Raw genomic sequence first — 26,915 nt, forward strand, 5'->3', positions numbered from 1 at the left:
GGGCCAGAAAGAAATTCTCTTCTCTTGCCCATTGGACCAAACTGTCATGTCTGCAGGGATTTGAACAAATGTAATTTTAAAACAAAGTCAGGTTTGAGGGGGGCCTGTTGGGAATGGAGTTCCTTAGGAATCCAAGGAGTTACAAAGAATCTTGCTGCTGTGGCAGAGGAAGAACCCAGTGGGCAAACCACAATGCCCCACTAAAAACCAGTCCTGGGATGCTCTTGGCTTCAACCACACCCACGCACGAAAACACAGCTTCCCAACCCTGGCAATCCAGCAACTCACAGGTTGTGCAACCAAGACCCCTGATGTGACAGCGAGGGGGAGGCATGAGCGGGTGGGATGCAGCACCACTTTGCAGGGACCCTGCACCCAGAGGAAAGCTGTGCCTGAGCTGGGAAGGGTGTTTTCACCTTCCTATGATGACCAAAGTGCTGCCATAGGATTGGCTAATGGACATGGCCTGGGCTGGGGTGAAATCAGGCGCTTCAAATGGACTTGTCCCATCTTTAGTTCAAGTTGTGCAGTGCCTTGCAGACACCCGCTGGGAGAGCTTTAAAAAATCCCAACATAATAACTAGAGAAGAGCTCATTATATCTGTGACTCATCGGCCAGAAGCTGCAGTGAACACGGCTGCTGTGCCGGGAGTCTCGCTTCCAAGGGTGTGGTGACACGTGCAGTTACTAGACTGAGAAATTGGTGCTCAGCTCAGGTTTACTGTCATTGCATTCTAACTTCTGATAGCAGAGCTGCCTGTGCTAGGCCCCACAGTGGACAGACATATCCCTGAGTGGACCGCTAAGACAGCAGGGCTATGCAAGGCTCAGACACTACCTAAAGGCCAAATACGGTTTTGTACAAGTTCAGAGTAAATTAGTTTGTAGGTCAGGTCCTCTCCTAAACTGAGGGACCTGACACAAAAGAGTCAATTTGCTATATAAAGTTCAAGAAACACAGTGACAGGACAGACCAGTATGATGCCAAATTAGGAGTGACAGAGATACTCAAACAATATGCCTATTGTTGGCAGACAGCAAGTTTTATTTTGGTGGTGTTCTGTTGTACACCTGGTCGGGAAGGTCCTTAGGTTTGGTAGTGCACCACAGACTGTGACTTGGATGAGTGTAACAGTGAGAATCATGTTCCTGCCAAGGCATCTGCCCATGGGACAACTGCCATCACCTCTGATTTCCAGCTTGTCCATGTGTCCATTGCTATGGGCCACCCCAGCGTGGGTGAGAAAGTAATGTCACTGCCACCATGCTAAAAGAAAAATTAGTTCCATCAACACATGACAGTGAGAGTGCCTGGGGGTTTCCTCCTGTCACACTGTCCCTGGAGTGAAAGGGCGGAGTTGCTCTGCAGTCCAAGCAGGGTGAGCTGTTCCCTGGCTCTACCTCTGCCACCAGAAAACATTCCCATTCATATGCAAAACTTTTAACACCCCGGGCTGACAGAGCTGCCGCTGCTGCGCAGTTATGGCACTCAGCAACAGGGCAGGGTGCATTTCAAGCTTGTCCTGCTTCCTCTGCTCTCAAAATCAACTTCTCTCTCAGCAGTAAAGACACCCCACCTCAAAGCTCATCTCAAAGGCTGACTGTAAAAACAGGAGGTGTCATTTCTATGAATGAGATTGTTTTCGTAAGTGCAGATGCGGAAGCTGTTACCACCAAAATATTTAGGAAACTGGTGAAAGGAAACAGTCGAGCTGTAGCACAGGAACAGGTTCAAGCACTCGGCTCTGGCTGCGCCCTGAGCTGCGTCCTTGCCACGATGCAGAACTCCCAAGAAGATTTGGCTGCACTCGGAGAAGAAGATGATTCCTTTGGGGAAGGTAAAGTCATCTTTTATTAAACTAATCCTTCTCCTACTCAGACTAGAGACTGGTTACTAGCCTGGGTGGTATTTCTTGTGTAAATCTGAAGTTGTCTGTGGGCTTCAAGGTCACAGGGTGACCAGACTCTTTTTCTCCTTAGAGAATGGAGAACAAAGGGACCATAGATACAATAAAAATACTTTCACACTGGTTCAGCAGCTTCAAGGAAGTTACTGCAGAAGAAAGCTGGGGGGACACCCAGTGTATTTTCTACAGTGGCTGCACTGTGCAAAGTAGCACATTGGGCATTCAACAGCACAGGTGCAGCTGTGGTTAAAGTGGCAGCAGCTTTTTACGGGGCTAAGGGTGACTTGCTACTTAAATTATCTGAGCAGAATTAGCATCCTCCTCTCCAACTGCCACAACCTGAGATACAAAGCTGGTGTCATAATTTCTTATCCCTAAAACTGCTTCTGCTGGTGCTTGATTCCTGTTGCTTGCATCCTGTACCATCATTTACATGTGTACTGAGTGCTATCAAGTCAAAATAGCAGAAACACAGATAAGAGGGTCCAGAGGAGGGGGAAGAATCTGGCCCCTGGTGTTCAATTTCTGCCGTTGCTCACTGCTCCCCTTTGCACTTGAGCCAGGGGGAGAACTTGCTCATGCAAATCTTCTCCCGGCCCCCAGCCCTCCACAGTTTCTAAGGGAGTTGAAGGCACAAAGAGCTGCCTGGATGCACTCCAAAGACTGTGAACCTTTAAACTCACTTTCAGCACAGCTTCAGCAAGCCTCATTTAAACAAAGCTCAGCTGTGGTTGGTATGGAAAACTTAGCAGTGAATAGTGCCAAATCAAGTTATCTGAGCCCCAGTGAAAGGCATCAGCTCAGAAAAGAAAGCAGTCTCTATGATGTTCTCTCTGTACTCAAATACATTTCTCACGTCTCTATGCCCCCCACTTCTCACCCTATATCCCAGTCTGGGCTCAGAAGGGCAATGAATTTGCTGACAGGAGAGGTCAGTGCATTTGCATTGTGGAAGAAATCCTGGTAGTCCAGGAAACACCTCATGCCAGTGGGCAAATCAACTGGCATTGAAAGTACCCCATTGCATTTGCTGCATCCTGCATTCAACACAAGTGGATGCTGCTTCCCAGGATAATCATCCACGTGCTCTGACTTGATATGGACATTTGCAATTGCTCTGAAGAGCCAGCGGGTTTTTAAGCTTCTTTGCTGTTTCTGAAACCTTTAGCTCATGTTCTTAATCAGAAATGTGGAAGGGAAGGAGAGAAGTGTGGGCAGGTTAGTCGACATATATATTGTGTTATCCGAAGGGAATGATACACCACTTCAAAAATCTGTTCCAGCCTCTCAGCTAAGTTGTTTCTGGCAGGGCTGATCCAGAAACAGCTAGAGGAGGCTCTGCTTTTTCAAAGGCAGGAACATTTTAAAAACCTCTCCATGACCCTTCTTGGAGCAGGAGGTTGGAACAGATGATCTTCTGAGGTCCCACCCCACCCTAAGGTATCCCATGAGTCAATGAGTTGGTGACATCCTCTTCAACTCACCTATAAGTAACTTGGAACAGTTGTATCCCAGCTGCTCTCTCAGACACAGGGATTGTTGGCTCCCAAAACTGCCAGCTGGAGAGCCCAAACAACACAGGCACAGTGCTAGACTTCCCCTTCAGTCCCCTCTCCTCTCTCTTGAATGGGTTAGCAAGGAAACATTAACTTTCTGGCTGCTATTTCTGGAGCGCTGCTGACCCCGGACAACCCAGTGCACTCCCTGGGGCTGGGTGGGATCCGGGCGGGAGCAGCGGGGCCCGTTTCGGTCACAGGGCAGCCCCGCCCCGCTCATGCTGCAGCCTCAGGCGCCAGCCAAAATTTAGTCACAGCCAAAACTTAGTCGCAGATTTTTAGGCCAGATGGAGGCACTTGTCAGGCACTGAACTCCCAGCTCAGTGCAGACCTCAGCTCTTAGGGCTTGGCCTATTTTTCATTATTTTCCACATCCACCTTGATTTGGAAAGTGATGATGGCAAATCTCTGTCCACCTTTTTAACTCATCCCAAGGCTTAGCTACCATCACAGTTTAAGACAGCTACATTTTATTTCTTCTAGCACTGATCTGTCTCTACTTTTTTGGAGTTAGTTTCCCTCCTGTCCAAGAGAGCTAAGATCTCACTATTGCTTGTGCATATAAAAATCTCATATAACTATCTACAGGCAATATTCAGACCACTCTCATCCTTTGCCAAGCAGACTGTTATCAATGACTGTTTCCTTATAAAGTTTTAATCTGTTAAGAATTTTCATGGTTTTTTAGACCAGTCCCTTGGAGAGATGTGGACACCAGCATGGAGCCCAGTGCTCCAAAACTGTCAGACCAGGGACAAATCCAGAAGTTACATGATATGTTTACTCATACTTCTTAAGTATATGTATAATATATCAGGATCAGTTCAAGGATCTGCTGAAGTTCTCTCAGGTTGCAGCATCACATGAAGGCCTGCTCTTCTCAGATTTTTCTCTTTAATCCTCAAGTCTTTCAGAGTCAAATTTCTCAGGACAAAGTCAATGTTATCCTGTCAGGATGGCTTATCTCCCTTGCTCCCAGCTATGCCCATACTAAAACCAGATGATTCACCTCACTTCCTCAAGTAGCCTGTTTTCCACTTCTCCAGACATTGTGCCATCTGTGCCATACTCAGTCAATCACTGTTTAAAGTTCCCTTTCAGATCACTGACATAAAAATAGTTCAATCCCATGAGGGAGAACCAATCTTTGTATGTCCTCTTTAGAAACTGGCATCTTTGATGATTTCTCAGCTAAGTTATGTGTGTAAAGATTTCGTGCAGTACCAAGTTCTGTTTCTTACTAAAGTCTGAATACACTATCAATACAATTATATTCTCTAAAATCCTAATGATTGCCACTGATTGTACTCCATCTCCTTTAATTTTGCTTATATGACTTCAACATCAGCTATTCCTTGATGAGGCCAAGACCACTGCCAGGCTATCACATTATTAGTAATGCAACATTATTTACAGCTCTCTGGAATTACTCTGGTGTTGCAAGTTTTCTGAAACATCAACAAGAAGCTCCTAGGATAACTCTTCTCAAAATTACAGTTTTAAACTGTCTTCTGGGAAAGATCAAGGGGGAAATATTTTCCCGTTGATATAGACTGTCAGATGGCACTGATATTTTCCCTTTACAAACCAAAAGATTTGTTGAAAACTTCTGTGTTTTCTTCAGCATAATCCATAATTCCACAATTTTTACTTGTGCTTCAATAGGCATTGATTTTCCTTATTATACCTTGAAATTGCAAGTCACAGAGCTGGATGTGACAAAATAGGCTAGAACTATCCCAACAAAAATGCAGGTATTCAAAGCCTCAAAACGTTCAACCTCAAAGAAACTTTGTTAGCTCTTTCCCTTGTTTCGTAATAACAGTGCCTTGCACTGACATGGTGCTCTCTCCTTCAGAGGTTTTGCAGAGATTTTGCAAGTGCTTACATTCAGTGAAGAACTCCCTCTCTTCTGCAATGTGATCAGTGTTAAACAGGGCACAGCTGTAGTGTGGAAAAGTTTAAAAAATAAATTATTTTAGCCTTTTGAAAGCACAGGGAGTGGTAAGTTTAATGTCTTCTAAGCCTTACTCGCTATGTTAACTCAAAGCAAGAGTCTTCAGTTACTTTTACAATTTTGTTAGGTCAAATATCCACTTTGGGCAAAATGCTGTTTAATTTTTAGTGACTCTAAGTGCCTGGGATTCTGAAGTTATATTTCATTAAAAAGAAATCCCTTCCACTAGCACTAGGTTTCCCCTCCTCACTGGAGCCTGCAGTGATGGTGTGGATTTTCCCTGACTCTGTCTAAGATGAGGAGCCAAGCCCAGAGAGTGAGGGGGATTTGAGCACAAGTCATCTCTCTTGGCAGACCCTGGTTTCCCTGGGAGGAGAGCTGAGGGCTCACACAGAAGTGTGATGCCACTGCACCAGCACAGCCTCTGACTGGGACCAGAGGCTCAGCACAGCAGGAGCTCCTGGATCAAGCAGACACATCCATAAGCAGAATTTGCAAGCAGTCAGCAAACATGGCCAGCACATCACAGAATCATAGGATATGCTGAGTTGGAAGGGATCCATCAGGATCCCTCCTGGGCCTGTAAAGGATACCTCCAAGAGTCATACCTTGAGTATGACTCAAGTGCCCAAGAGTATTGTTCAAATGCTTCTTGAACCCTGTCAGGCTGGTGCTGTGACCACTTCCCTGGGGAGCATGTTCCAGTGCCCAACCACCTTCTGGGTGAAGAATCTTTTCTTGATATCCTGCCTAAATCTCTCCTGACTCTACTTCATGCAGTTTCCTTGGGTCCTGCCACTTGTCACCACAGAGAAGAGATGAGTGCCTGGCCCTCCTCTTCCCCACACAAGGAAGTTGTGACTGCAATGAGGTCTCCCTTCAGTCTCCTTTTCTCCAGGCTGAACAGAACAAGGGACCTCGGGTGCCCCTCCTATGGCTTTCCCTCAAGGCCCTTCACCATCTTCATAGTCCTCCTTTGGACATTCTCTAATAGTTTAATGTCTTTTTTATATTGTGGCACCCAGAACTGCCCCAGCACTCAAGGTGAGGCTGCCCCAGCTCAGAGCAGAGCAGGACAATCCCCTCCCTTGCCAGCTGGCAATGCTGGGCCTGATGCCCCCCAGAACACCCCTGGCCCTCCTGGCTGCCAGGGCACTGCTGATTCAGGTTCAACTTGCCATCAACCAGGTCCCTTTCCACAGTGCTTCTCTCCAGCCTCTTGTTCTCTAGTCTATACACACAACCAGGGTTGCTCCATCCAGGGTCCAGAATCCAGCACTTGCCCTTGTTGAACTTCTTACAGTTGGTGATTGCCCAGTCCTCTAATTTGTCAGGGTCTCTCTGCAAGGCCTGTCTGCCCTTGAGGGAGTCAACAGCTCCTCTCAATTTAGTGTTGTTGGCAAACTTGCTTGGTATTTCTTCGAGAATTAGGTTCAAATATTTTGTTAGCACCCTATCCACGCTGAGAATGCATAGGAAAAGTAGAAATTAAGCTGTGATTTATTGCAGATCTTTTCATGCAGCTGCTCTACACTGACCTCTCCTCACACCTCCACTTCCTACTTCCTATGAATGCCCTCTGGTTGTACACAGGGTAACCATAACCTCCCTGTCAGGTCAAAGCCCACACAAAATCCTATCAGTGTTTCCAAATAATGGGGTAGAGAAACCAACACTGTCTTTTTCATTACATTCATTAAGGGTGTGCTCCAGTTCAGTAGACCAGAGCCCCATTTTAGATGGTGCACTGCACAGAGTTAGAGTCCCAGGGCCCTTTCCTTGCCCAGGACTGACATGCTCCTTTTGGCATGCAGATACATTCCAGCACTGCTGCCCATCAAGGCTCCTGTGAGAACAGAACTGCATCAAATGTTTAAGGTACACTTCAAAAATGCACCAGATGCCTTTGCATCCTTGTAAAGCCTGCCTGTCCTTTACAAGAGAGAAAATAGCTTTAGTTCTGGGGTTTGGGACCAACTCTGAGGCTTAGCTGAAATGAAAGCTAGCTGCTGTACATGATTATGTGCACTGCCTGCACATAGTGAGGTTAGAGATGTTAGAGAAAACTGAGGATAAAGCCTTGGATGTTAACTTACAGTTGAGACTCTTTATTCAGCAGCAATTCAGGTTAAGCAACTTTTCTCTTTCCCTGAAGCAATACTAGACACTGTGCTTTTCTTGGACATACAACTGCAGTGGCTTGTCAAATGTCACATGGGGCCATCCATGTCACAGCTTGTCTGTGACCCATGGGACCAGGTTTCTTTCTGTGCTGTATCTAGCCCAGCTTTGGTGAGACCCCTCAGGTATGACCCCTCCTCACAGAGTACATCAGAGGGGTGTAACTTTAAGATAATTGTTTTCTAATGATACTCATGTGTTCATATCAGTATGGTATTCCAGCAAATGCCCACCTCAGAGATATACAGAGATACTTTTTTTCCTATGTTTTCACCCCAGAGAGTTTGACACAGCTACTTTTTATCGAGCATACCAGTTCCCAATACTTCAGAAGGCTGTTGTAAGGATGAGAAGCCTTGCAATGTATCAAGCATGGGAGCTTCTCCTTCCTGACTGCTGGGAGACTGCAGATCAGTGTCCTGAAAACATTTACAGGTCCCACCAGCCCTTCTTGTCCTTTTGGCTTATCTCTCATTCCTGGAGAAAGTGAATGCTGTACTCCCTTCAGCCCAGAGGATGAGAAGTCCCATCACCAAGGCAACAGTGTCTGCTTCATCCAGATAAATGGATTGTAGTGAGATATTTGGCCTAAAAACTCAGATTGAAGCACCTTTCTGCAGAGCATGATCAGACCTATTTTAACACACAGGACAAGGATGGCAAGAAAAAAAGGGTGCTGCCTTATGGAGCATTTTTGTTATTCCTGTTTACACTAAATGCTCCACTCACCTGCTTCTCGCAGCTGCTTCATTCTGGTTGTGGTCCATGGGTGGACTCAGAGTTATGCAGACGGGGGCGAGAGCTTTTTGTGGTCAGAGGAGTCCATGTGAGACGCCCATCTCCACCCCAGGCGCCCCCACACTGACCCACCCGCAGTGCTCTGGAACTTCCAGCTGTCATGGGCAGCTGGAGGATTATTTTTAACAGGGCATCACACTCCATATATGAAGCAGAAAAGTTGGAGCCCATGAGTCCCAAATACAAAAAAAGAAAAAATTAAAAAAAAGATTGAAATGAGAGACCCTTTCTCCTTTGTTCTCTCCCTATTTTTTAATTAAAACCTTTGATCTTTTGGTGCTTCCTTCTCCCTTTCTGGAAGGCAGCTTTTTTGGTTCATATCTGTTGATGATATTTCTAGATCACTAATAATAACAACAGTGAGGGGAAAATCCAGGCCAAATAAACAAGTGGCATTTAACCAGCCCTCAGAGAAAAGAGGAAGGTATGTACAAGCCAGAGAGAAACCACTGATCAGGTGTGCTTGGGGTGCCTTCTAAGCTTGCAAAACAAGTGTCACACCAAAGGCTGAAGCAAAGTTGCCCTTCTTTTCACACACTTTCCCCCTCCTGGTTTTACATAGCATCTTTACAAAGTTCCAAGAAACACGAGCTTTTTGTCGCTCAATCCCGTCATTAAATTCACCAAATAAATGTGTCTTGGCCAATGTGGGTGGGTGGCGTAAACAACTTCACCCCTTTAATAATTCGAGGCACAGCTCAGCCGCCTGTGAAATGAGCTTCCGCCTGCCTGGATGCTGAACCAAAGCCTTGTGGTTGGTGCACCATGGGTGTGACAGGCACAAAACAAGCGGGTCAGGAAGTGCAGAGTTAAAAGGCGAGGAGTGAAAACAGTCTGTGTGTATGGATGGGGGGGGGGAGAGAGAGGGAGAGAGTAGTCAAGCACTTGACAATGTCACAGAGGCCCTAAAAAGTTGATGGTGGGAAGATTTCCCAATAGTAGGATTTCTCCTATATCTCAGCATCGCTTGTGGGGGTGAGGGGTGTTGTCAGGCCACACAGAATTTTAAGCAGTGTGTTCCTGATCTGGCAGCCAGGAGCAGGGGAATGGTTTGAAGCAGGGGTTTATGCTTTGAAAGAGTCCCTGATATTCCTGTGTCTTTGGCAACTGGAAAACAGGTGAAGGAAAAGTGCTATGGAAGTCCTGAGCATAAAAAGCTTCAATCTGCATAACTTAATGGGGGCTGGCATTGGCTTTCTCTAGTTTAATTGCAGGTAGTCTGGGAGTTGGAAAGTTCAGAGATGCAGAGCTTGGAAATGATACCTTGAGTTCTAATAGTTGATAATAAGCTTGAAAGACAAGAAGTAAAGTAGAAAGATATGAAGCCATGGAGAGTGAGAAAAAAACCTGGTATTTTGGGGAAAAGCCCGCTGTGACCAGCCCTTGCCTGAAGAGATAAACACAGTGGATAAACACATCTGGCTGCACCCAAATTGGGGCAGTTTGAATGACCTCTACTCCAGCCTTCTCTGAGATTTAATGTTCTAGCTCCTTAAACTGGTTACTTTATGTTCCTCTTAGCCAATAATGAGTGTGTTCAAGAAGGAGGGAGGGCAAGGGTGGAAACAAGAAGCCCTTCCAGGTGCCAGTTCAGGGCATGGAAATAGGGATCCTTCACTGCTGGCAGACCTGTGCTCTTTTGCTGACCATGGCAGTCCCCTGGTGCTAGCCTGGCAGCAGTGGGCACAAGTGTGGCTGGTGCCTGTCAGGGTCCACAGCCCAGCATTCCCACCCACAGGGCAACAGGAGGCAGATCCACTGCAGCAGTGGGGCAGACTCATCTTTGTGATAGCAGCTTCAAGGAGGAAGCCCTGCAGCAGCTGCTTACCATTAAAGTGATATTTACTTGAGCTTTGCCTCTAACCAGGATCCAGTAGCTACGGTAATGCCCAAATGAGACTGGGTTAGGTTTCCCCAGTGCACAGTGATGCTTTTAGTCATGCCCAATGGGAAAACTGCCTGCACTTGCTGCTGCTCTGTGCACTGTGGTGGGGGAGCTCAGCACCCAGGTTGCTCCTGCAGCTTCACTAACCAGAGCCCTGCCCTGGATTTACTACCATGTTGTGGCATTGTGTGAGCCTGCCTACAATTAACCACAACCCATTCCACAGAAAAGAAAAGACACTCAAAATAGTCCAGCAAAATAAATGCTCGAGCCACAAATCCCATGTGAAATGACCACCCTGGGAAGCAAACCCCAAAACTGCCCCAAAAACTCAGAGCTATCTGGGGTGACTATAGCAGTGCACACAAGGGCTTGCAAAAGCTCCCCTTTCATCACACCAGGCTGTTCCTTAGGCCAGCCCTGCCTTCCTGCCCTCCCTGTGCCCAGCCCTAGGGGAAGTGACCTGCAGTGGTGAGCTTTTGTGCAACTGATCCTCTCTTCTTGCTGTGTAACACCAGAGTGAAAAGCCCCCAGCCCTCCTCGCTCCCCAGGGAGTGCACCTGTGGTTCAGGTATGGCAGCAGCTGAGTGGTATCCAGGAGGTTCCCTGGAGGGGTGTCACAGTCACCTGTGGCAGAAGAGAGAGGGACAGCCTCTCTGAGGGGCTTGGCAGGACAGCTAAAAGCTCTGTGAATATATTCAATATATGTCATTAACATAGTCATTAAATTTTCAAGGACACCTGCAGGACCTCAGAGAGATGAGCTTATAAAATCTCACCGGAGCCCCAAGGCTTTCTCAAATTTGTGCTTAAGATGCCAGTGGCTAACAAGGCTGGCCAGCATTCAGGCTCCATGGCATAACTGGAGCTTTGTTCACATCCTTCTCATTTCATGGTAGCTCAGAGCAGTGGAAGAGCTCTGTTGTGAACGTGGATATGGTCTATAAGGCACCATGCTCTTTTTAGCAGTTGGTTGTGACTGTGTAGAAGTGCAGTTTGCCACCTGAGAACTCCTGTAAGTTTTGGAGTCCTGCCCACTGCCTTCACTCTGAACTAATAGATCTCCTTTTCTTGAGGGTCTTGGAGAAGAGAGATACTTTATAGATGTAGATAGATTTGAAACCAGATAGCATCTCTGAGATCCTCCTCCAAACACATGCTAGGAGTGCCACATAGCAATCCCAGCGCACGCACACTTAACAAGCGAGGCTCTTTTTATTTTTTTAATTGAGAGGGGTGGGAATGTTGAAAAGAATCCATACAAAATATTCTTAAAGAAAAAGAAAGCCACAGGAGGAGCAGAACAGTCCAGCACTGCTGAGCTCAGCTGTGGAGTTGGATGTCAGTAGGTTTTTTTTCTAATTTCCCCATTGAAACGCAGGCAGCTCGGGAGGTCCTGATGTGCTCTGCCTCTTCTGTCACTCTGGGGAGCTTCCTGCCCACTCCATTCCTGATGCCTGTTGTGAGCCAAGGAAGAGTTAGCTTAATCAGCAACACCAGCCTCTGAGTAGTGCCAAATTGTTGTCATTAATCACTTCAAAAATCACTGCACTGAAAATAGTACACAGGGTCAGATGTTCAAAAACTGGCATGGTTTCACTGGTGTCATTTAACCTCAGCCACAAAGCCAGAACACACCCCTAAAGAAACACTTCTTATTTTCTTTACATATTATTTATGAATTTTAAATCCACTCACACAAAGCTGCTCTTCACCTTTCCTAGAGGAAATAACTGCTATGAATGGTCAATCACCTCCAAGTGAAGACAGGCTGGACCAACAAGGAACGTGTATCCCCCTAAGAGATACCTGGGGGTGCTGGTCTGAGGGTTTGGTCGGAGCTTCTCTGTGCTACAGACCACCCTCTCTCCCTTGGAATCTCAGTCCAAATATTTGGCAGATGCACTTGGGGCTCATTACATTACAGAGGCAGCATGTTCACTGCGCTCCCCCGAATGGCATTCTGTGTGTGCTGCACTTGTTTTGTATTTGCTATATTTAAGCCACAGAAATATGCGCTGGGGAGGAAAAGAGGGAAGTGGTGGTATCTTGGAGGCAGGGAAGAAATGAAAATAATTTCTCAAAGCTGCAGTCCTCTGTGAAGAATTTTGGCTCACAAGAAGGAAAGAGGAGCATGGTCTCTGCATCAAGGACCTTGACAGGTCACCCATACTGCAGTTTATCTGGGAATTATTACAAGGCAACTCTGGTGCCACACTAATGTAAGTAAGGATGGAAATTGCTTGGAGCCTTTGCACCTGAGGACTCCTTCTGGGTTTCTTTTATGAAACTGCCTTGTTACGGACATGAAGGAAGACCGGTGTGCAGCACTGCAGAATTCATACATGGAACTAGATTTTTAAATGTCTGGCATTATTTGCTCCTTTGCTTCCTGCTTCCACCCTAGCCTTTGCAGCCTTCTTCTACCTGACCATCATTTTCCCCAGACCCTGCTCATCATCCCTGCAGCTCCTCCCCTTCCTTCCATGACCTGTGGAGCTCACAGAGCAGCAGGAAGGCAGGCCTGTCCCTATGCTGCTGCTGAGGGTTGCAGCCAGGCAGGCCAAAGTCCTGGGTGCTCCTGACTTGCTCTTTCATTCATGGACTAAGAATACCTTTGATGTTTGCTAACATGTCCTATAGTGTCTTGCCCCATATAATAAAATCTTTCATGATCCTTGGTCCTTCCAGGCCAATTGTCTGCTTCACATCATGGGGTGGAGGAGACCCAGAGTGTGCTTGTGCATGTATAAAGAAAGATTTTCTCCTCCTCTGTGCTTTAGAGCTTGCCCAAAATTTGTTTCTCAAATGCAGATGAGGGTGCAAGGGGAGTATGGAGGTGAACATGGGCTGGGGCCACATTTTAACTGTGGCCCTGATGTCAGCAGCAAATTTCAGCAGCAGGTATTACTGCTTGATAACATGGGAAGAGATGGGCACAGTCCCTAAGAGAGCCCCAAACAGATTCAGAATCTCAGCCTGCTGTCATGAGGGATGGTGAAGGTTGTGGCAGGGAGACTGGTCTGGGCATTTGAGAGCCAGGAAACAAGAGGCAAGAGATTATCCAATGATTCAAGAGGAACCCAGCAAGGAAGCTAGGAACATATTGACTTTCTGTCTGCAAAGCTGAAACTGTTCCTGGAAATGGTCTAGCGGGGTCTTCTTGATCTTAAGCATGTTGGTTTTACTGAGACAAGTAGCCCCAAGCAGGAATCTCACATGCTGCAGAGCCATGGAAAGCAATGTGTTCCATTGCCTGCACTCCTCTGGGCAAGTTGGTTTCATGGCTGTCCAGCAGCAGGACTTCAAGCCAGCCCATTACCAGCAGCATGGATGACACTGTCCTGCATTCATGCTCCCAAAAAGCAGGCTGATAGTGCTATACTTGTCCCCAAGTCTCCAATCCCTCCTATAGTAACTTTGATCATCTCATAGTGTAGCTGACTTCCAGCTGTCCAGGAAGGCAAAAATTAGTTTGCAGCAGTTTTTCAAATGCCTTAACTAGAAAACAAGGAATGATTTTTATAAACAACAGACAGGGAAAAAATAAGGATAGAGCTGCAGTACTAGACACACCATCCACACACTTGGTGTGCACGTAAGCTCAGCCAGCCCTGGTTGCTAAGCAGTCTGAGAAACTGGAATGTGCTGCTCCCTCCAGCCCTGCATGAACATTGATACACAAAACCTGCCCAGAAGAGGCGTCAGTGCTGATTTTGAAACAGGTTCTTGGGGAAAAGAATGCAGTTGGTGGCTCCTTTATGCTGCTCCCCCAAGCTATATATGTGAGGATAGGTAGGATGTATGCTTGTGCATACACCTCCCAAACATCAAGTGCTGCCAGAGGCACAGGCCATTGTGGGAAGTGTTCTTGATCTTCAGCTATCTCAGACCACCACAAATGCAGCCAGGTGAGACAAAGAACAGATAAAAGAAGGATTACCTAGGGAAAGTGTTATCTCTGTGATACATCAAAAGCTAAAGGTGACTCCCCTTTCTGTCCCTGGCCCTCTCCCTCAGTATCCATAGCTGTTCCTTGACCATCATGCCATGGGACACAACCTCTGCATTATGCTTCGGTCATTCCCAAAGATCCAGCTGTGCTGAGCATCTGGCCGGAAGTCCCAAATGGAATTTGTTCCCAAATCATTGCAGAAGATCAGCACTAGTAGCTTTTCCCCACAAAGTGCCCCAGAGCAGCAAGTGGAAAGACTTGCAAAAGCACTATCATGAGAAATGAGGAACTTGAGGGTGGAGCAGCAAAATAGTGATGGGAAGTAAAAGGGGGGAAATGGTTGCACAGTGGTTAGAAGAGAGAAAAACAAGTGGGTATCAAACTCTTCTGGAAAGAAAGCAAGAAGTGTTACAGGATGACAATGAATGTGCAACAAACTGGACAGAGAAGCTGTAAGTATGGGAATGGAGTCAATCCAAAGAGCAGCATGGGCAGGGTGCAGTAGGAGAATTGTGGCTACACTTTAATATGCATAGTTGGAAAGAGTAATGGCAAACTTGCATACAGTCAGAATGTTAAAGCTCACATCTTGCTCAGATTGCTCATGGCAGGGGTCAGGGTCTTGTCTTTTACCTCTCCCCTAAAAGCTTTCCCAGGTGATGGTTCCAGCACCTGCCATGTTCCCCACTCTCAAATATGGTAATTTACCTATATTTTTGGACCAAGATCCCCAGGTAAGAGCAGTCAGGTTTGCACCCTATGTTCCCACAGAAGACTTTCCTGGGTGTGATAGCTGCTGGAGATGTCCTGTGGGATGTCCATCAGCAATATGAAGATGCTTTGTGCATCCCTTCTGAGCCATGGGAGTTACACAGAAACACAGCAAAGACAAGTTACATCAGGAAAACCAGGTATAAATTGTCTTTCTTAAAGGCTAGGGCAGGCCTGATCTACCTCAGACATCCAGAGCTCAAAGCTGTGGTCTGCCCAGCCATCCCCCCACATCCTTTGGCCTCCTACTGCTCTGAACATGCTAACAAGAGAGCTCCATGCAAATTGCTGTCTGCACAGCCTGCCGAGCATTGCCACCCACCACCAGTCCTTGCTTTCAGGTGAATGAAGTCACCCAGGCCTAAGTCTTTGTATCTGCATAACAGATATACATCCCCACAGCAAGCAGGGAAATTTCAACAATATCCCACTTTTTCAGGGGGGTCCACACAGAGCCCTCCTGCACAGTATCTTATAGGGAAAAGAGAGTTTCCCCTGGACCTCTGTCCAGACTCCTGGGTTGTGCTTCCCCTTTCCAGGTTTGTCTAGTCTGCAGTGGACCTGAAAGCCTCTGGCTCTCTTGATTCAGGGGATTCAGTGGCCTGGAGTCTGTGTGGCAATAGGAAAAGTGAAGTACTTTTCAATATATCCACCCCCCCCAGAGGGATGTGTAACTGATGCATATCAGCCAGAAAATCCTGCTCAGCCCTTTCAAGAAGCTTTCCAGTGCCTGGGAGGAGCAGAGCATTTAGGTATTCTCAGACTATAATCTCTTCTCTGATAATTCTGATTTACTCTTTGGCCTGGAAGCAAAGGCTAATAGAAAGCAAAGTGCTTCAGCAAAGCTCAGCAGGTAATTCAGTAGCTCTGGTTTAGTTGTCCCAAGTATAATGTGGGGTTACCAGTGCTGAGAATTAATGTTTGTGAAGGTGCACTGGAGCTGTCTCAGAGACAGAAGTAGACCATAATTGTCAATTACTGCTTTGAAAAGGTCACTGTTTTCTGAAGACAAAGCTAAAATCAGCTGTTGTCACTTAGAATTTCACTGGGGACACTCATGATGACCTATTTTTAACATAACAGAAGATTACGCTGCAGTACCGTGAATAATTTATAGGCATAGTAGCATGATCACAGCCACAATACAATGGCAGCTTCAGTTCCTGCCAGATGATGGAGGGAGACAGAGCTCTCTGGCAATTTCCACTGAATTAGCAAAACAAGACACACGTGGAATGACTGTCCCAGCCTTTCAAAAGCATGTGTGTCAGGATGAATACATGTCCAGAAGGACTAAGTGGGGCAAAGATTTTATCTAGAGCATCCATCAACCTACTCAGTCTCCCAGCTGTTTCAACAAGCACTGGGGGCAGAGAACTGGGAGTGTGTGTAGGGCTTGGTGTGATGGGGAGGAGGAGAGTAGCCTTCTGCATTTGCTATGCTAAACTATATTGAGAAAGCAAGAGAAACAGCTCATACATCCCTACCACATGTATTTGCATAGGATAGAGGATAATTTCTTGAAAGAGGAGGCTGCAATATGAATTAGGTAATTTGCATCTACAACCTTAAATTCAAAAAAATCTTCTGCAAGATAAGATCAAAAAGGCCAGAGGGAATTGGTAACAATTGACCAGAACTGTAGGAAGCTCCAGGTTGAAGTAGGATGTTGCAATTAATCTATGGCACTGAAAACCTTTAACAGATAACCAGGCTTCCACAGTGAGAGCTGCCACCCCCTAAAAGGCTGAAATGGACTCAAACACATATTAAGTGTGCATGATGAGACATTTATAGCTTTCAGCATTGCCACAAATATTTCCTCTCCTCTTTCCCTGGCATTCCATAGCCCAAAGTGCACAGCTGCTTTTTCCAGAAAGCGATTCCTCCGCCTTTGCCTCAGAGTTCACATCCTGTGTGACACAATGAAATGGGGGAACAGTTGATTCAGTCAGAGATGTAGAAAGGTCACCCTTAAAATTTTGCCTTGGAGCTACAGCAGTGACATTGTGTTGGCACCAGCCCCTACACTTTTTCTAGTGAAGAAATGGGTGCCTCTGGAAATACCACAGCCCTGATCACTGTAGAGCCCATCTGAACTCAGAAACCTTGGAAACGGCCTCTAGGCCCCAGAGGTCCATACACCAGTGTGAAGAGCATGCTCCTCTGCTTTTACTAAATGTGGAGTAATTTTGTCTCATTTCTACTTTCTAAGGCTACAGGGTTTATTTTCAGCATACAATATAAATAACTCATATTCATTGTTCCTGCTAAAAATTACTTAAGATGATAGGTCATCTGGAATTGGCAGCTTGGTTTTTTATTCAGGGACAGTTTGGGGGATTGTTTTACATGCAGAATGCTCTGCAAAACCTAGCTCTGTCTGCCTTGTCATTTCCTTAACTTCTTCATACAATATCACCCTCTGTGTGACAGGTCAGTGTACTCAATGAAAACAAAATGGTGAGTCTACCTATCCTGACCCAAATGGGGAGAGATGCAGGGATATGGGAAGGGTATCAGCATTGACTTCTCAAGCCTCCTTGGTAAATTGTGTCTATTTACCAACCCCATAGATTTGCCAGGGATTTCCTCTGCCCCTCACTCCCTCTTCCCCCAAAAAAGAGCCACTTGCAGCTGTTTAAGAGGCACAAGGGAGAGCTTGTTTGAAGGACCCTACAACAGTTTTAAATGCTGGCAGAGGAACAGCAAATCATATAGAAAATACAATGTGTGTTTGGTACTTCTGTTGGCTGATGTAAAGTCCAGTATTAAAAAAAAGTCACAGAAGAGAAATGAAGTCCTAAAGGTAGCAACAAATATATGCAAAATCCGTATCTCTCTAGAGAGATATATTGATAGTAAATAAGACTATGTATTTTGGAAGGAACACTACATTTGAAGAAAATACCTCACAGTCTCTGGGAAAATACAGCCTATTTTTTCTTGAGGTAACAGAAAAGATGCTTAAAGGAAGAAACGCAAGGTCCATTCATTGCAATGTTCTTTCATTTATATTCGCCTTTAACTGCTGTCTTCAGCCCGCCCAACATCCAAATTTAGAGCTTTCATACACACTCCTGACGGCAGCGGAGGCTGCAGCGAGTGGTCCACCGGCCGCGGGCAAGGCAGGCGGCGGCAGCCCGTTCCCTGCCCCACTCCAGGCGGGAAGGGTCAGAGGGATTTTGCAGATGTTCCGCCTTTGGGACAAACGGCCCGAGGGGCCAGACGCATCGAGCGAAAAAAAGGAAGAGCAGCACAGCCGCTTCTCCCAAAAAGGTACGGGGGCATCGGCAGCCTCGCATCCCGCGGGGCCGAGCCCGGGGGGCTCCGCACCCCCGCACTGCCCGAGGGTGGGGGCGGGCGGCAGCAGCACCGCCTCCGCCGCCTCCTCCGCCCCCGCCTCCCTCCCGCCGCGGCTCCGCAAGGAAAAGCCGGCAGCGGCTTCGCTCGCTGCCAGAGCGGCGGTGCGCGGCGACGGGAGGCGAGCTGTCCTCGCTTCTCTTCATTTTCGATTTTTTATTTTCATTTTAAAGCTTTAATTTTATCCTTTTTGTTTTTAGAAATTATTATTCGCTGTTTGTTAGTTTTGCAGCTGCGGGCGCTGCCGCCCGGGATGGGGCACCGCGGTGCCCGAGGAGCGCTGGGCGGCGGCGGGCGAGCGGCGTCCCGGAGCGGGCTGTGAGCCGCGGCAGCAACAGGTACCCGGCCGGGCTCCCGGAGGGGTGCGGGGCCCGAGCCCGCGGGGAAGGAAGGAACGAAGGAAGGAAAGAAGGAAGGAAAGGGGCGCTGCCGAGCGGGGACGTGGCCGAGCGCAGCTCCGGGGCTGCGGGGCTGGAGAGCCGCGCTCACAGGAGCGGGTCCCGACCCCGCTCAGCTGCCGGCGGCGGCGGCAAGGTTTTGAGAAGGGCAGAGGTGCTCTTTTGGGGCGTCCCGGGCATGGTTTTGGGCTGTGGTTGTGAAGAAAATCTTGAACGTGGGTGTTCGCTGAGGGACATGAAACTGGCTTAATATATTCTCACAGAGCGTGGAAGTGCTTAGCCCTGTTTCCATAAAAAAGTCTCGGCATTTCCTTAGGTCTTGTCTTTCTATTTCCAGAGGGCTTTTATGGTATTACTGGTTAGAGGAGAGCTTAGACCCTCTTAAGTTCCCCTTTACAGTCCTCTGGCTTGTTCCCAAGGACTGATGCAAACCCATTACACACTGGCATTGCTCTTCAGTTTACCTTTGAATGCCCTGGTTACAAAAGGTCACCCTAATCCTGTGACTGGTCTTTCTATTGCTGTGTTAGCCGAGCATTTTGCTCTCTCTCATTCAAAGTTTCAAAACGCTTTCTGGAAATTGTGTGCTTGTGGCCGTGCTGCCTTTGCACCCTTTCATCCGTCTCTCTGGGAAGAGCTGAGTGTATTCCCAGTGTAATTTCAGCATTCATTAATCTGGCCATGCATTCAGCCACGCTCATTTTAATTACTGTGTTTGAGCTGCTGTCACGCAGCTGGAGCCCCGGGTAGGGAACACGCTCCCAAACAGAAACATCATCTTCTCCAGTGGTTAATTAGGTTTCACAAGTATCCCTCTCCTGCATAAACAAAAGTAGGAGCATATCCAAACAGAGAGCTTAAGGAAGGAGACAGGAGGAAGGTGTATGTCCTGAAAGATTCCTGTGCTGTTTGCCCAGCTGTCTTGGAGATCTTCACACAGTGGGAAGAGATACAACGTGATGTGGTCTGTGTGGCCAGACTCGGAAAGGTATCCACTGGGATGGGTTCAGAGCCCTGCTTTATAACCAAAATGGGCAAATGTGACAGATTGTTCCACGTTTAAATGAGTGTGGGTGGGTATATATGTTGCACAGTGGGAGTCTAAAGGAAGCAAAGTTTCCTTTTTTCCCATAAATCCAGTGTTTTCTAAGCTAGCAACTGAAGATTAGGACAGTCACTTAAGATGGTGTCTGTGCTGCCTGCAAGTGCAGATAAGCACTTGTGCAAAGTGAACTTTGACAATCCCAGCATTCATAACCCAATGCTGGTTTAACTTTGGCATCCAAGTAGCATTTCGTTGACAAAGTGTGTGCTTTGGGGGTTTTCTTTGTTTTGTATTGTTTTTAAAAATCAGCATGTTGAATTTCTTTCCAGGATCCTGCATAAGAAACAGAGCACTTAGCTTTGGCATGTTGCTACTCCTCTCTAGAACGACAGAACAGTTATACCTTAGAGCTTTTTTGCTGCAGAATTAATCTTTCTTAAATGCTTGGGAATGTGTAAGTGGAAAAGTGTGTGGTTTGTGAAGGAGCATCTCTAAGTGAAAAAGGTGCTTTTCTTCCCTTGTGCTTTCAAGGCACATGACCATTTTATTCACCTGTATCACAGAGCAAACACTTGGGCTAAGAGTGGTACCAAGCTCACAGTGGCATGCTTACATGCCGTGCAGGGTTACCTTTTGCTCTTTGATATTTTTAAACCCAAACAGGCAGAAAGGTAACTTCCACACAAAGTGCACTGCTGGGAAAGGTCTGGGGAAGCCGCCTTGCTTTCCTGCTGGGGGAAGTGGGAGTGAGAGCTATAAGCAGCATTGGCTTTTTCCAAAAAAGGGATGGCTGGTTTGACACTTTTTTTTTCCTGATGCTATACATGTGGCAGTGACAAGCTGCTCCCAGACAACCCACTTAACTGGGGTAGTTTTCATCAGGCAAGCTAGGCTGGGAGCAGCTGGGAGATAGACAGCTTGTGTCTGTGGCCATTCAGCCTGCACAGAGCATCAGCTGAAAGCAGACTGGGAAGGAAGTGAGGACAGCAATGCCTGAGCACACGCTCCTGGCACGGGCTTGTTACAGAGGGCTGGGATGTGAATTAGTATCAGATAGGGGCCTGTCACATCGCTTTGAAGCTGTGTGGTTCCTGGATGACTCTATTAACAAAATGGGAGGGGGAAAAATGGTTATTTTCTCACTTAGCAGGAGCTTGGAGGTCATTTTTTTGTTCACTCAGCTTAGAGTGCCTGCTGATTTTCTGAAAGGGAGGTTGCTAAAGGAGTTTCTTACTAAGAGATTTTCAAAATTAATCAGGAAGAGCACACACTGAATTTTTTTCCCCTTCACTAGTTTTGCACTGATTGTTGCATTGACTCCAAGATGTGCTTGCCCCTTTATCAGGCAGAGAGAAAGAACTGGGCCCACTTGGAATTTGAAGTCAAATGTGAAGTCTTTTGAGAGCAGAAGCAATTTTGCCCTGGAAGACTTTACAAACCATGGTGGCTGCACATTAAACACATCCCAGTGTCAATGAGAATTTAAGTTGCCAACATCTTTGTTTCCCATGCTGTCCTTTGTTCAGTTACACCAGGGCAAAGGGCAGTCTGTGAGCAGGGCTGGAGGAGGAATGGCCTGAAGGGCTTTGCCAGCTCCTCATGAGAGAGCTGGAAGAAGGTCGGCAGCAAAAGCCAACCCTGGATGTAATAAACTGGATCATATTATAGCTCTCTGTCTAATGTCAGGAATGGCTTAGCTAAGGCTGGACAGTCAGCTCAGTTTGAGCTCCATGGCTGTCCTTCCCTACATGCCCCAAATCAAAGCAGAAACTGCATTTTCTTGTCCACAGCTCTTCTGAAGCTTTATTTCTGCTTCTCAGTGCAAACGCTGCTCGTGCCCTCACTTATCTGCACCCTCGTAGGCTGTGTGGCTGGGCTGGGAAATAATCCTGTCCTCTCCCTTCCCATAAAGCTGGTGCTCTGGCACCTGGAATACCTCCAGGCAGGTATTTCAAGGGGAAAGGAAGCAGTGGGTACCAGGTAATCTTCTCTGGGAGCTGTCGTTATCCCCATCTGGCAGCTTAGGGACAGACAACCTTCAGCTCTTGTTTTACAGCAAGTGGACACCAGTTTTATCTCAGCCTTCACAGAATCATAGAATGGCTTAGGTTGGAAGGGACCTTTAAAGGCCATCTAGTCCAAGCCCCCTGCATTGAGCAGGGACATTTTCAACTAGATCAGGTTCCTCAGAGACCTGTCCAACCTGACCTTAAATGTTTCCAGAGATGGGGCATCTACCACCTACCTCTCTGAGCAACCTGTGCCAGTGTTTCACCACTCTAATTGTAAAAAGAAAAAATTTCATGTCCAGCTTAAATCTGCCCTCTTATATTTTAAAACCATTACCCCTTCTCCTATCACTACAAGTCTGCATACAGGGGATTTGGATTAAATCCCTTGAATTTTTGCTCTTCAGCTCTAGCTTTGAAGTGCTTTTGCTGCTGGGTCTGGTGCTGTTTGGAAGAAAGAAGATTCCACCTCTCCAGTCCCATCCAGGTTAATTAGGGAGCTGCCAGGAACCAAGCCATGATAAAAAATGACAGTCTCAATACATGCTGCCCCACAGGATTTGGGAGGTGTGGAGAAGGGCAGGTTTATGGTGTACTTGAATTGCTTTTTGGTAGCCACAGGTACAGACCTTGCCTTGCTCTTTGTATACAGGCTCTGCACCCAGTGGACTCAAGAAGTGAGTCCTCTAAGCATGACACAAGAAGTAACTGGCCTTTTTTTCCTGAAGTTATCTTTTTCTTGTGTCTTTTTATGTTGCAAGGGTATCCTGTGATTTTTACTTCCCTACCAGCATAAAAGAAATGACGGATTAGCACAGAAGTATGCGAGCATCTTTCTTCTTTTCAATGGGAGGAACAAATTGAAGCTGACAGCTCCCTGGAACCAGTGCAACACATGAAGTAGTCACAATAATACATTTTATCTTCCAGCCCTTTTAGAGCATCAGAAGCTCTCTGGTCTCTGATGCCTCCAGTAAGCTGACCTTGGCTGGCAGAGCCAACCATCTCATTACTGCTGTCCCACTGCTCACAGGCTGCCCTCTGTCCGGGCCCTCAAACAGCCTGATTAGCTGCAGCAGCAGCTACTGCTTTCCAGGTTGTGCAGCCTGCTGGTAACCCTTCAGTAACACCAGAACTGTTTCAAATAATCCCTTTTGTAATCAACCTATTTCTTTTGTTTTTAATGAAAAAACCGCATCTAGCTGCAACGCCCAGAGATTTGTTGTAGATGGTTTTGTCCTGAAAAGCCTTATCAACAGGAAAACTTCTAGTCATCCATTAACTCCAAAAAGCAGTTGCAGCAGAGAAAATCTATCTAGTCATCACCAAGGTTCTGGTTTTAGCTTGTGCCTTTGCCTCTGCAAAACACCAGTCTAGACCAACCCTATCTTTTACTATTTATGCATTTGTATTTGAGCTGACCAAAAGAAGGAACTCATTTTCAGTGAAATCTGTAAGAGACAGGCAAATAAGCATCTGTACATAGTGGCAGAAGGTTCATATTTCAACAGACCATGCAAGGTTGAACACCAGAACTTCCCTTCTCTTTCTTCAAATTAACATCTTTCTGTCTGACCAGCCAAAACTGCTTGACTTGTGCCTCAGTGAGGTGTCTTTCTTCATTGTCAGATTTGTCTTGCATCTGCTAGAAGTCTGACTCTGAACAGAGGAATAAAATTTTTGCTTGTAGCGAATGCACCCCTTGAGGATGCCTTAGAAGCCTTGAGGATCAAGGCTTGTGCTTGAGCTTGAGATGGTGACAGTGGTCTGTGATACTACTGCAGGCAGGGCAGATGGTGTCACTCTGTATTCAAAGTCTGATAGGCATTTTCTTGTTGTGTAACATGAAGGAAAATGTATTATAGAATATTAATCCCGATGTTTCTGGTTGTGTCGTGCCTGGCTTTGTCTAGCCCTTGCTGCTGGACCAAAGGCTGCAGCTGTGGTGTTTCACCCCAGAGATACCTTTGGCCAGCTGGGTGCTGCAGCTGGGCACTCAGAACAAATCCAGGCAAAGTAGGAACTCAGTTTACCTTTGGTGGAAAAGGTTCAGGCGACGGTGAAGAGAAAAGAGCAGATTCTATCGTAGAGACTTAATCCAGAGTTTTATTTCAGGGTGGTAGACCTCTGAATGCGGCAACAGCTCACAATAGAACACTGGACCACATGGTCTTGTGTCCTTTTAAGCCCCGGGGACAGGGGGAGGGGAGGGACAGGTGAGGGCCAACCAGGTGTGAGGAGGGGAAGGCTCAAGGGATACAGACACTTGGACAGGCCAATGAACCCAGACCTGAGGGGCATCTTTTGAACTTCTGCCAACCACACGATGCCCTTGCTGGAATGTTAAGATTGATGGACAGCTGTTAGGCAGGAAGGCAAGAGGGGGAGGGGGAAGGTTGGCACACCTGAGAGGTTGGGATAGGTGAAACAGGAAATCACACTGCAACAATGTATTCTCCATAATTAAGCAGGTTAACATCCTCTGTTAGTATTTAATTTTAAAATGTTTGGTTTTAAAACTTTTCAACTGTGGTACAGAAGTAGTAGTGTATGTTACAGCTCTGTGCCCTAATATCCCTGCAAATAGTCTTTGGCCAGTGAGTCTCCTTGGGTATGGACACACCTTTTTCTCTGGTCACCCCTGTAAGCATTGCTGGATCATGGCAGCAACCTGTGCACTTTCCCAACCACAGAGGCACGTCAGTGGGTGACAGTGCTGTTGCCAATGCTCAATTAAGTGTGTAATGTGTTGCCCTGCATGACTGACTGCCCTTTCCTTGTCTCATTCAGTATGTCCACAAAACAGTGTTCTGTTAGTTCAAAGAAGGACTTAGGTTTTCACAAAGAAGTGCTGCTGGCATTGGAAGAGTTGGCTGTGAGGTGCTCTTGAATTCACAAGGCTTTTTCTTGAATTCACTGTGGCACTTGCAGGTCACATCTACTTAGATATACATAAAATCTTGTGTAGGAGAAGAGATGTTTGCTAAAATAAATAGAGAAGAATGTTTAGTTTATTAGATGTTCAGATTAATAAAGCCAGGAGCTGGAGTTGCTCACTGCAGTAAGTCATCTGCACTACACAAAACCAAACCAAAGCTATATTAAAAATGCTAAGACTCAGCTGAGGCCAGAGAATAATCAGCTTAAAATTCTGCCTGCATAAACTAGGGCTTTGCTTTCTTTGAAATCAGAGGGAGATGTTGTCATCATCTCCCCAGATGACAGCTGGACCACAAAGACTTGTTCTGTCATGCAGGTGCTGGACTGGAAGTACTTTCAATACATTTGATTTCCATGGCCTACACTGAAAACAGAACTTCTCTGAATGTTAGATGGCTTTTCATATGCAGTTAACCAGCAAAGGGTTGTTTTTTTCCCATTGTCTCCTAGCTCTACCCTTAAAAAGAAAACAGTCATCCTTCCTAGTAGAGAAGGTGGCAGCAGTGGATCCAGTGTAGCAACTCCTATCTTAAACTGAACCCTGTACACAGGGTTCTTCCAGGCACTGTATTTCTTGTGGGCATGCCATGCTGCCACCAGCTGAGGAAGACAATTGCTTCCATTGGCAAAGGGGCAAAATAATTTTCCATCCTCATGAAAAGCCATAATATCCTCCTTTTCCTATATCCTTAATGATGGTTTGTTAATATGACATGAATAGGAAAATGCAGAAATCAACAGAGAAGGAAAGAAGAAAGGAAGGGCAGCAGAGGACAAGCTACGGGGTCATTCCTAAAAGCTTGTCATTAACCTGCAATGGCCCCAGTAGATCTTTCTTTTAAATGGCATACTGTGGAATAGCAGGGATGTGCCAAGATGCACTGCCTTAATTTGTGTAATGAAAAGTTACACAAGATAATTACCTTGTAGTTCAGTGACAAAAGCCCTGTCAGATCTTTTTGGTTCAAGCTCTGTTTATCTGTAATGTCTCTGTGTCTAGAAAACTCAAATGGTAACTAATCCTATAGCATAGCTGGAGGATATGGCATTTTAAACTCAGGATTTGGTTTTTTTTCAATGTCCACTACAAATTAAACTTATCAACTAACCCTGACTAGATCTACCTGCTATAGATTTAAGGCTTCATCTGGTTTGCATTGGCTTTGTCTGTGACAGCAAACTACAGACATTTGTGAATGTTTTTGGGCAGAAACAGCAGCAGGCACAGACCAGCCTGTATCTGTGGCATTAAGCTCCCCTGCCTTTCAGAGGAGAGAAGTACATCAGGACTGCTTTGGGAATGATCCTTGGTCCACGCTTCCCAAAATATGCCCAGTAGTTGTGTAAGAAAGCCCTCTCTGGGCCAAACCAGAACTGTGCAAGTGACTGTTCAGCGTAACCTCCTTTGCCCCAAGGAGCAGAAAGCTATTGCAGAGACAAGAGGGAACAGCTTTTCTGTGCTGAGAAACTCAGAGTTGTAGAATGGTTTGTGTTGGCAGGGACCTTTAAGGGCCATCAAGTTCCAATCCCGCCCCTATCCTGAGCACCTTCCAGTAGACCAGGTTTGCTCAATGTAGAGTCCAAGTCAACCTCAAATGTTTCCAGGAATGGAGCATCTGCAGCTGCTCTGTTGTAGATTTTCCAGTGTTTCAACACCCTCGTTGTAAATAATTTCTTCCTTTTATCTAGTCTAAATCTACCCTCTTTTAGTTATAAAAGATTGCCCCTTGTCCTGTTACTACAGGGCCGGCTGAGGAGTTGGATCCCATCTTTCTTATGAGCCCCCTTCAAGTACTGAAAGGCTACAATCCAGTCTCTCTGGAGCCTTCTCTTTGCCAGTTGAACAACCCCAACTCTCTCATCCTGTCTTTGTAAGAGAGGTACTCCATCCCTCTGATCATGTCTGCGCCCTCCTCAGGACTCACTCCAGCATGTCCATGTCTTTCCTGTGCTGAGGGCCCCAGACATGGATGCAGTACTTGGCATGGGGTCTCACCAGAGCAGAGGGGCAGTGTCCCTCACCCTGCTGCCCATGTTGCTTTTGATGCAGCACAGAATATTGCTGGCTTTCTGGGCTCCAGTTGCATATTGTTGAGTCATCTTGATAAGTGTTGAAATGAAATGTGGTTTCACAAAGTGGTGGCAAGGAG

General features: G+C 46.5%; 1 protein-coding gene across 5 annotated transcripts in view; it reads left to right on the forward strand.

Annotated features, from left to right (window-relative positions):
* The first annotated feature begins 1,516 nt into the window (after positions 1 to 1,516).
* RIPOR2 (RHO family interacting cell polarization regulator 2) overlaps positions 1,517 to 26,915 on the forward strand; it is a 69,381-nt gene continuing 43,982 nt past the window's right edge. Inside the window, exon 1 of one of the 5 annotated variants that reach the window (XM_077183553.1) lies at positions 1,517 to 1,838. In XM_077183553.1, coding sequence (XP_077039668.1) covers positions 1,628 to 1,838 — 211 coding nt within the window. In that variant the 5' untranslated portion in view covers positions 1,517 to 1,627. Of the gene's footprint in view, positions 1,839 to 18,084; positions 18,290 to 18,436; positions 18,712 to 26,915 lie in introns of those variants that run through there. The other 4 variants (XM_054635086.2, XM_054635070.2, XM_077183555.1 and 1 more) reach the window with 4 other exon arrangements.

Source organism: Agelaius phoeniceus, chromosome 1, assembly GCF_051311805.1.
Source record: "Agelaius phoeniceus isolate bAgePho1 chromosome 1, bAgePho1.hap1, whole genome shotgun sequence".
Lineage (NCBI taxonomy): Eukaryota > Metazoa > Chordata > Aves > Passeriformes > Icteridae > Agelaius > Agelaius phoeniceus.